Source organism: Olea europaea, chromosome 10 (assembly GCF_002742605.1).
Source record: "Olea europaea var. sylvestris chromosome 10, O_europaea_v1, whole genome shotgun sequence".
Taxonomy (NCBI): domain Eukaryota; kingdom Viridiplantae; phylum Streptophyta; class Magnoliopsida; order Lamiales; family Oleaceae; genus Olea; species Olea europaea.
In genome coordinates this window covers 17,787,026-17,798,033 of record NC_036246.1, presented here as the reverse complement: position 1 = coordinate 17,798,033, position 11,008 = coordinate 17,787,026, and the positions used below count along the sequence as shown (strand labels likewise).

Here is an 11,008-nt window from a genome sequence, read left to right as displayed (position 1 = left end):
TTAACTTCCCCTTTTACTCCTGTTTAAGCATCAAAATCAAAGAATATATGAGGAGAAAACCTTAACTAGATGAGAGAAATTTGTTGATTGTAATTTTTTAGTCAAACTCATGTTGAATGTCATATCTGTATAAAGGATCTTATGCTCAATTTACTCAAGATAATTTAACTTCACATCTTTAAGAGATTTTTATTCTTATTCCATTTTAATAGGTTCTTTCTCTAATATATTACTCAAAAAACTAATTTTCACGTTGGAGAAAGAATGATGAATTAACATTTTCCTTCATTGTAGGTATGGAAGCAACACCAGTGCTAGCTTACTAGCTAGAGCACAAACCTCAGTTGTCTACGAACTAGATGATCGAGGGACAAATGAGGAACAAAGCCTTATTCGTCTTTTTAGATGTTAGGATTGATTGAATGCCCAATTAAACGGCCCACTTTGACGAGTAAGAAGAGAAGATTGACATATATCCCCATTGGTCTCATCAGAGAGATGTTACAAAAATTGACATCATTAATGTTGTTTCATCATTGGGGATTTCATTTGCGTTTTTTAGTGGTTCAAGCAGATCTTAATCTCAACTTAAAGTTGTCTTCAGTATTGCTAAATGAACTTAATTATGAACTTGGCTAAGAGCGTTAAATTTTATCTTTAGTATTAAGGAAATCAATGTTTACCCAAAGATTAATGATAAAAATTATGAAAATTGAATTTGCAGAAATTTTTTACTTTTCTAGATTTAGCAAGAAAAAGGAATGCTAGTCTAAGTGACAGCTATGTGGCCTTAAATTATAGATCTATTTAAATGCAAAGTCACATGACTCATTTAATTGAAAATATAAAAAATAGTCACCTAAATTGGTTCTTTAGCACCATTGATGCTAGATATAATTGTTACACCTACCCACTGGGGCTTAAGAAGAAGTTCACATGGCACCTTATTGAGTTCCAAATCGAATTCCACCGAAGCTAAATAAGAGATGCACGTGGCGGCCCACATCTCTAGGGAAGGTGAAGCGTACACCTCAGTCAAATCCACTAGTACCTAAAGTAACGCTATCGAAGTTAGATCATGGAAAGCTATCCACACGTGTTGTAGCCAAAGCTTCGTACAAGGCTGAAGCTCACATAAGCAAAGTGGAAGCCACCTATTTTGAGGAGCATCTTTTATCACTTCTCCCAAGTAATATAACTTCACCCATGAGATCTCTTACATACAAGATCCAATGGAAGTGATTGATGTGATCTTCTACAACAACACATGTCAAGTCATGTCAACCTACTGTATAAGTATCCAAACTTAAGCCATACTGTGGTTGCCTTTTTAGATAATATTAAATGCTATGGGCCTTGGACATTTGATGTGATCACCTATGAAGGGACGCTTCGATCGTTAGTATGAAGCTACATGCTTCTTCATCACTTTAGCCATACTACTATATAATCCCATGACCAATCAAGAGAGGAGTAATGCAATTTTTACTCCTAAACATTGTAAGATTGCTCTTTCTCTATCTCAATACTCATATATATTCTTCATCACTTTAGCCATACTACTATATAATCCGATGTGGAAAATATTATTGGAAAAGTATCTTAGCTTTCCATTAAATAAATGTTTTGTTCTTGAAGAAAGAAGAAGTGGAAGTTTCAAAAGGAATAAGTGTCCCTAGGTATTCTCGGTTGGTTGGGATGTTCGTATTTCTTGAAAAACGAGTATTTTGAGGTGAAAATTCACTCAAGAAACATTAACAAAGGACACACTTATCCACAATCTGTGCTAGTGAAGATACAAATCAAAAAGTATAGAGAAATCTCTGAAGAAGAGGTCCTTCGAACCCATATCAACCACCAAAGGCCACACCACCATCACGGCCAAGATGGTAGGATAGTCGTATGTCTAATTGTCAAAGTGGCCCAAATGTTCGTCGAAATGAGAAGTATCATGACACAAAATGTTTCCATGTAAGAGCTTCTCATGCAAATGCAGGGACAATGAAATTATCAATACCTCAAAACATACCCTAACTAGGCATCTTTGACAACAAGAGGAAAAAGAGGGATAGAGTCAAAGAGCATATTCTAGCAAAACGGGAGATATGCCAGCCTTGATGAAAGAGAGGTAAGAGTGGATGTGTCTTCGAATTACGCTTTTTGGTTGACTTTCAAATGACTAGCTCTCTAGATAAGGTAATTTCCTTACTGATTACGAGTTAGAGTGAAAACCTCAAAGGTCCACTAGTGTCTTTGATAGAATTGTCCCCAATGTGCCTAGAAATGAGCTTCAGCCACCACCTTTCATAGCAAGGCCTTATGAGCAAGCGCAACGCCAAGATACGCATCAACTCTTCTTGCCTAGAAATAGGCATAAGAGTAAACATGTAGCAAACTTGAGAAACCAGGAGGGTCTATCTCAATCACAACTTCGGTATCAGGCTGACGAGGACTTTGATAGACCGTGTAGGTCATATGAACTTGATGACGATGTTGACAATTTTCCTTTCTCCCAAGAGCTTCAAAGTATCCACAAGCTATGCTACTTCGTACCTCTAAAAAATCCTTTGTACGAGGAAAAAGTTGATACAGAAAAGCAACTCAATAATTATAAAACTTGCATTAACTTGAGATGTACCTCTCCAATGCTAAAGTGTAGAGCTTTTTGCCTAACTTTTAATGGATTAGTTGAGGTTTAGTATAGCATGATTCTTGCATCAGAAGTTGGTCGAACCTTTAAAAAATTTCTTAAATCAATTTATAGCTTAGAATGATGGAGAAGCTCCTATTTTAACGTTTCCAAGACATGAGGCAAGTAGTTGGAAAAACATTCAAAAGCTATTTGGCTCATTTTATTGATGAAATGACCTATTGTGAAAAGGTTACTAATAGAGAAGCCTCTCAGCCTTAACAGTGAGCCTTAACTTGAACACCTTATTCTGGAGAGATGTTCAAAATAAAAACCCCATCCTTATGATGAATTAGTGAGATAATGAGGCTTAAAATCATCATGAGGTGATGATTGATCATTAAAGTAGAGCAATAAAAAGGCACCCACTTCCTAAAGATATATGGAAAAATGACCCATTTCTCGCTTGGTGAATTAACAATGGACTCAAGTTAGGTATGTAGTCGTCCCCATCTCAGTTGAAGCACAAGCTCTCTCCATCTTTAATGTTGTGCAAACCCTAGCCCATGAAGAGGTCATGCAAAACTAAGAGTTGTTCTAAGGAGACCCATCTATCGAAGGGATAAAAGAAAAGGAAATAGACCTAGCAGTAGGTTTTACAATGAGGGGCAACCCTATTACACCTACCATCTTCATGACCATGATATAAGTGATTGTAGATACATACCTTAGTCCACAGAGTGAAACAATCTTGTGAGCCAAGAAGAGAGAATCGCTCACATAAGGAAATCCGCCTTCACTTAGGCAAGTTCAGTAGCCTAGGCGAGACGATGTGAGGCGACCTCCTAATGACCATTTTTCTAGGCATAGAATGGAAGAAGATAGCTATAGGCCCTGAAATGGGCAAAGACAAATAAGGGACCCTCTAACCAAAGTAGACAAAAATCTATCTAAGAGATCGACACGATCATCGAAAGTCCATGTGTAGGAAGTACTCTCGGAACGTGCAAAGTAACTATACTAGGAAAGCCAAAGATTGTCCAATGCCAAGTTACAATCAACAACAATCCCCATGGGAATGAAAATAAGCCACCTATTACTTTTAAGTAGGAGGATGTAGCAGGCGTACACTACCTATATCGTGATATACCCTAGTGGTAGAGACTGTGGTAACTTGCAAAGGGTTGAAGCACATACGGTGGATAGTAGAAGCTCAGTTAAAATTTTATTCGATTCCACTTATGATAAAATGCTAGTAGATCACAAGCAGACCCCCATTACTTCTTTGCTATATAGCTTTACTGGTGGCAGTATCATTCCGAGAGCAAAAATCCCTTACTGTAGAAGTGGAGACATATTCTCAAATAGCTCGCCAATTTATCTTGTGGTGGATAATAGATCTACCTACCATGGGGTCCTAGGTAGGCCCATATTGAAAAAATTGTAGCCTGACACCACCATACTATGCATGAATTTTTCCATGAAAAATGGCATTACAACTGTTATAGATAACAAAAAGGGGTCTAAGGAGTGCTTTCTTAACTTCCTATGGAAGGCCAAACCCCCGTACTATCAGCATGGTGTTTCATGACACTTAGACGACTAACGTACTTGAAGAAGGATGGACCCTTTAACAAGGGAAATATGTCAAAATGATAGATACCCCTAAAGAAGGGATTATGTGTGACGATCTGGACGTTTGAGTTATCGAGCTTAAATCCTAAACAACTCTTGTAGAAAACGTAGAGAGCTTTTTTGTAGATTCCCAGACCCCACCAAGGTATTACAAGTGGGAATTATGTTATCAGTTGAAGCGAAAGAGAAGCTTAAAGCTTCTTAGGCAAGAATTTAGATGTCTTTGTTTGGAGGCATGAGGATGGGGTGAGCTATCATCAAGTGAAAATTGATCCTAAGTATGCCCCGTACAGGTAAAAGAGATGGTCTTCAAGCTCGAGAGGTATGAGGTGTTGATAAAAGAAGTGGAGAAATTGATTTTTAATGGCTTCATCAGGGAAATCACTTATCCTAAGTGGATTTCTAATCTGGTTCTGGTAAAAAGACATAATAGCAAGTGGAGAGTTTGCATAAATTTCTTCAACCTCAACCAAGCTTGCCTAAAGGGTCTTCCATTTCCAATGATAGATCAGCTCGTTGATTTTACCACAGGGACATGAGTTGTTGAGCTTTATGGATGCACACTCGAGCCACAATAAAATCTCTATACACCTAGTAGATGAGAACACTTCTTTTATCGCTGATGAATGTCTCTATTGTTACAAGATGATGCCATTCAAGCTGAAATATTTAGGAGCCACCTACCAAAAACTTGTTAATAAAATGTTTTTTTACCTTATTGGCAAAATTATGGAGATCTATGTAGATGACATGATGGTGAAGAGCCTTCAAACGAAAGATAATATTAAGCACTTAGATTGTGATGACCCAAATCCTTGACTATTTGAGTGTCACTAAATAAAACTTAATTCTTTCAAAAGAACTAAAATAAGAATATGAAATAATTTTTTTATTTTTCTTCAAAAAATAAATAAATTTTGGTTTTATCATGTAACTGCGAAAAATGAAAGAAAGAAAATAATTCCAACATAACAATTAAATTTGAAATTCAAAGTTGTGTTTTAAACACAACACAATTTATTAATCCTAGCCTCATTGCCATTTCCATGTTGACTGCATCGAACCATCAGTTGCCTGAAAGGGAGAATTATCATAGATTGAGATTTATAAAATCTCAATAAGTACTCCATGAATTATTATTGTGTATAACTTAAAAGAGCATAATAATCATAATCAGCATAATGGAAATGTAAGAATTTTACCGAACATAGGTAGTAAGAATTCTTATGTGTAGTGCTACTAAACTCTGGTCCCCTTAACATAATCATAATCATATCATAGCATATGGGACCCATAATAATTTTCTTGAAATTCATAACATAACAATAATTCAACATAGGCAGCGTACTTACAGTGAAATTTGAATGAAAGAATAATAGAGACTTGATCCCTCTATAATTTCCACCTCGGCTTATGAATGTATATGTGTATATTATTTGGAGCAAAAATTATAATAGTGAGTGGTAGCATGTGAATATGAATGAGGGATTTAAATAGGACGAGATTAGGCATGCATCTTTAAGGAAAATTTCATAATGGTGGAAATTGTTCGTTGAAATTTGTGAAATGAGCAGGAATCTCTCTATCTTTCCTACATTTACGCATTCACACTACACATTACCATATGTTTGTTCAATCAAGCATAAATCAAGAATTTTCTATGTAAGTGTTTGACCAAGAATTTAATCAAAAACATGTGGGAATTAACACTTATGGTAAGTTTGCTACAAGGTCCTCGAAGGTGGATTAACCTTCAAATGAGGCCCCAAATTTTCAATTTTGATAATTAAACCCAGAAGTTCGGATGTGGGTATTATAATCTACCCTCCTCAAAATAAATTTCATCCTTGAAATTGACCTTGGAATTCGTCGAAGAGTTGTGGGTACTTTGCCCGCATCTCCACCTCTCACTCCCACGTGGCCTCTTCAGCTGAGTGATTTTGCCATTGTACTTTCACTAGTGAGATCACTTTGTTCCGGAGGGCTTGAAATTTCTGATTAACAACTCTTATTAGTACTTCTTCATAGTTTAAACCTCTCTGTAATTCAATAGGCTGATGGTTGACCACATGACTTGGATCAGGGACGTACTTTCCAAGCATTGAAATGTGGAAGACATCATGTACAGCTGAAAGTTCGGGAGATAATGCTAGTTGATATGCGACGTTCCCAATACATTGTAAGATCTCGAACCGGCGAATAAACTTTGGTCGCAACTTACCCTTCTTGCCAAAACGTAGCACTCCTTTCATCGGTGCCACTTTGAGAAATACCTTATCACCAACTAAAAATTCCAGACTCTTTCTCTTTCTATCAGAATAACTCTTTTGTCTATCTTGACCACTTTTCATGCTGGAATGAATCTTTTCAATTGCATGTACCGTCTGCTCAATAATTTCTGGCCCCAAAATCTTTCGCTCACCAACTTCATCCCTATAAACTGGTGATCTACACTTTCTTCCATACAATGCCTCATATGGTGCCATGTTAATTGAAGTGTGGTAACTACTGTTGTATGAGAATTCAACTAAAGGTAAATGCTTCTTCCATTGTCCCCCAAACTCGAGGATACATGTCTGAAGCATGTCCTCCAATGCAATTGTCCCCTCAGACTGCCCATCCGTCTGAGGATGGAATGCCGTACTAAACTTTAGTTTAGTTCCCATAGCTCAGTGTAGACTTTTCCAAAGTTCAATGTGAACCTTGGGTCTCTATCCGATACAAAAGAAACAGGCACACCATGTAACCTTACTATCTTATTCACATATAATTACGCAAACTGGTCCATAGTAAACGTCATCTAAACTGGTAAGAAATGAGCTAATTTGGTAAGTCGATCCACTATAACCCAAATAGCATCGTGACCTCTTGTTGACCTTAGAAAATCAATCACGAAGTCCATAGTCACATGCTCCCACTTCCACTCTGGGACCTCCAATGGTTCAAGTAACCCTGACGGTCGCTGGTGTTTGATCTTCACTTGCTGACACACCAAACATTTCTAGACATACTCAGCTATATCCCTTATATTGCCTTCAAATCCTTATACATCTTTGTGCTTCCTAGGTGCACTAAATAAGAATAGGAGTGAGCCTCCTCTGGAATCTCTCTTTTCAATTCTTTGAAATTCGGTACACACATCCGCCTTTGATAATATAATGCTTCATCTTCAGCTATGGTGAAATCCTTCCACTTTTTTGAGTTAATCTCAGACTTGATGTACTCAAAGGACTGATCACCCTTTTGATGTCCATTAATTCTGTCACGAAGTGTGGGTCGGACAGAGAGATCTGTTACTCGAGCGACCACACCTGGTTGAGTGGTGACAACTTTGAGATTCAATCTCTCAAATTCTTCCCATAGTGGTTCTTGCGTAGTCAACATAGCTAATTGACCTGCCGTTTTCCAACTCAAGGCATCAGCTACCACATTCGCCTTGCCTGGGCGATAATGAATTTCACAATCGTAATCCTTAACTAACTCAAGCCATATTCTCTATCTCATGTTCAATTCTTTCTGGGTGAAGATGTACTTGAGGCTTTTGTGGTCCATATAAATGTCACATTTACCTCCGTAAAGATAATGCCTCCAAATTTTTAATGCATGAATCACCGGGCAAGTTCTAGGTCATGCGTGGGATAACTTTGTTCATGTAGTTTTAATTGTCTCGATACTTAGGCAATCACTTTTCCATACTGCATTAAGACATATCCCAAACCTTGTTTCGAAGCATCACTATAGATTACAAAACCATCTGACCCATTGGGTATGGTTAAGACTGAGGCATTTACTAGCTTTTGTTTTAATTTCTTAAAGCTCTATTCAGACTTCTCTGTCCAGTCAAACTTCACACCCTTGCAAGTTAATTGTGTCAATGGTCCTGATATTTTGGAGAGTCTTTCAATAAACCTCCGATAGTATCCTACTAAGCTTAAGAAACTGCGAATTTCTCCTACATTGGTTGGCCTTGACCAATTCGACATTGTCTCCACTTTACTAGGGTCTACCTCTATCCCTCGGGCCGTGACAAGTGTCCAAAGAATGCTACCCGCTCCAGCCAAAACTCACACTTTTTGAACTTGCCATAGAGTTTCTCCTTCTTCAAAACCTCCAACACAATCTTTAAATGTTCTTCATGTTCCTCATTACTCCTTGAGTAGATCAGGATATCATCGATGAATACGATAACAAACTGATCAAAATACTTGTGGAAAACACAGTTCATCAAATCCATAAATACTTTAGGAGCATTAGTTAGTCCAAATGGAATAACTAAGAACTCGTAGTGTCCGTATCGAGTTTTAAAAGTTGTCTTAGAAATATCACTAGCTTTGATTCTCAATTGATGATAACCATATCTTAAATCGATTTTGGAAAATACCACTGAACCTCTGAGTTGATCAAACAAATCCTCAATTTTGGGAAGATGATACATATTCTTGATAGTGATTCTATTCAATTCTCTATAATCGATGCACATCATCATCGATCCATCCTTCTTTTTAATAAATAGCACTGACACCCCCCTATGAAGATACACTGGGTCGGATGAAACCTCTGTCCAATAGTTCCTCCAACTATGCCTTCAATTCTTATAATTCTTTGGGTGCCATTCTATATGGAGCTTTAGAGATGGTGTTGATCCGGGAGTAAGGTCAATTGTGAATTCTACCTCTCGTTCTAGCGTCATACCCTATAACTCCTCGGGAAAAACTTCTGGATATTCATACACCACCCTAACCTTGTCAACTGTTAATCTATTGTTCTCTTCCTTACTTATTACTGACATCAGGAATCCCATAGTGATTTCTAATGGTACGATCTATCGGACTTTCAATGTAGACAAGGTGCGGGGTAAGATTTCACCTCTAGCCATAGATAATCGAAATCTCCCTTTTCCCCGTCTTTGAAAAATCACCTCTTTTTGGAAACAATGAATTATCGCGTGATTCCTGGATAGCCAATCCATTCTACAAAACACATCGAACTCGTCCATAGCTAATACATACAATTCTATCTCCAATGATTTACCATCAATTTCTACTATTGTTGTTCCAACTATGTGATTAATATTCACTATATCCCAAGTGGACATCGTTACTACTAAAGGAAATTCTGCATATTCAACCATAACAACCAGTTTACATAGAAACTTAAGGGCTATAAAGGAGTGAGTTACACAAGAATCTATTAATACCTAGGCTAGAAAGTCGGATATGAGGACTTTACCTGCCAAGACATTTCGATTTTCATCCTTCTCCTGCCCTGCTAGTGTATAAACCCTATCCTGTCCTCCTGGTACATGGCCTTGTCTATGTTGGTTGTTCCCCTATGGTCTCTGCTAGTTGCTCCCATACTTAGGGAAATACTGAGCCATGTGTCCTTGTCCTCCATACCGAAAACATGAATTTGTCCCCAAAAGGCAAGCTCCCTGATGATGCTTCTGACATTTTCCACAGTGTGGGTAACTCTTGTTACCATCTTGCACTGAATTTCCTCTGCTCTTTTTGGCATAATATTGTTTCTCTTTACCCTTGTTATCCACCCACTTTCGCTTCTTTGACTGTCTTTAAGCTGATTTTCCTCCCCACTAGTACGATTCTCGAAATCTACCAATTGTGCCCTGCCAACACATCATGATAGTTTTCAAGCTAAAGCACTATGACAATCCATTTCAAATCATCTCTTAGACCTTGCTCAAAATGTCTTGCCTTCGTGTCCTCTGTATCCATAAACTCAGGAGCATAATGAGCCAACTCTTCAAACTTCTGCTCGTACTCGATTAACGTCATTGAGCCCTGAGTCAAAATGACGAACTCAGCCTCCTTCCGATTTCGAATACTCATGGGTAGTACTTTTTCAGAAAGGCCTCCTTGAATTCGTCCCACATCCAAACATGACTAGGAGCCCTTGATCTGGTAGTGGTGTCCCACCAACACCTAGAGCTTCTACGTAGAATAAAGGTAGCACATATTACCCTTCAAGGTCTCGGGCAATTAATGAGTTCAAAAATTCTCTCCATCCCCACCAACCAATCTTCTGCTTCCAAGGGGTCCATGCTACCATGAAAGATAGAGGGATGCTGTTTCCTAAATTGCTTAACCATAGCAATAATGGTCCTAGTGTTGAGGGCAACTTCGTGTTGTTCTGGTTGGGGTGGCAAAAAAGATGATGATGTTGGTTGTTGAGGAGGTGGTGGCGGCATCGCAACTTACACAAAAGTTTGTGTCATAGCAAGAAACTACTGGGCAAACTGTGGGTCAATCGTATTGGACTGAGGCTGAGCAGGTTGTGTGGACTCTTGATTTTGGTCATTGTTATTGTTAGTCCTTCTGCTTCGGGATGCCATAGCCTTAATTAAATGATAGTAATTATTTAGAGTTAAGTTAAATTAAGGATATGAAACATAAAGAAATGGCATGCTTTTATTCATAAATATTTATAAGTTCACATAAATAACCAACCACCGAGCATATTCAATGTCCAAACAACAAAAATTCAAAAATTGAAAAAGGTAAAGTCAACTAGGGCATTATCTAATAGTTCTTCCCAGTACCCTCCCTTTTTTTCCTCAAGATTTGGTTTCGGATCAATCGCGGAATACGACGCGGGGTTGTATTCTTCACTCGGGTCTTCTTCAACATAATTTCCCTCATAGTCAACTTCGAGTTTGTTATCACATTGCCTGGATTAGCTTCATAGTCTGGCATCTTATTGGTATCTCTAACGTCTTCACAATTCACC

General features: G+C 38.0%; 1 protein-coding gene across 1 annotated transcript; it reads right to left on the bottom strand.

The window, feature by feature from the left end:
* Positions 1-7,288: 7,288 nt before the first annotated feature.
* LOC111400364 lies at positions 7,289-8,699 on the bottom strand. The gene is made up of 2 exons (XM_023027776.1): positions 8,333-8,699; positions 7,289-7,704 (listed from the first exon to the last, which is right to left on the bottom strand). The coding sequence occupies exons 1-2, from the start codon at positions 8,697-8,699 to the stop codon at positions 7,289-7,291; spliced, it is 783 nt and encodes a 260-aa protein (XP_022883544.1).
* Between the last annotated feature and the right edge of the window lie 2,309 nt (positions 8,700-11,008).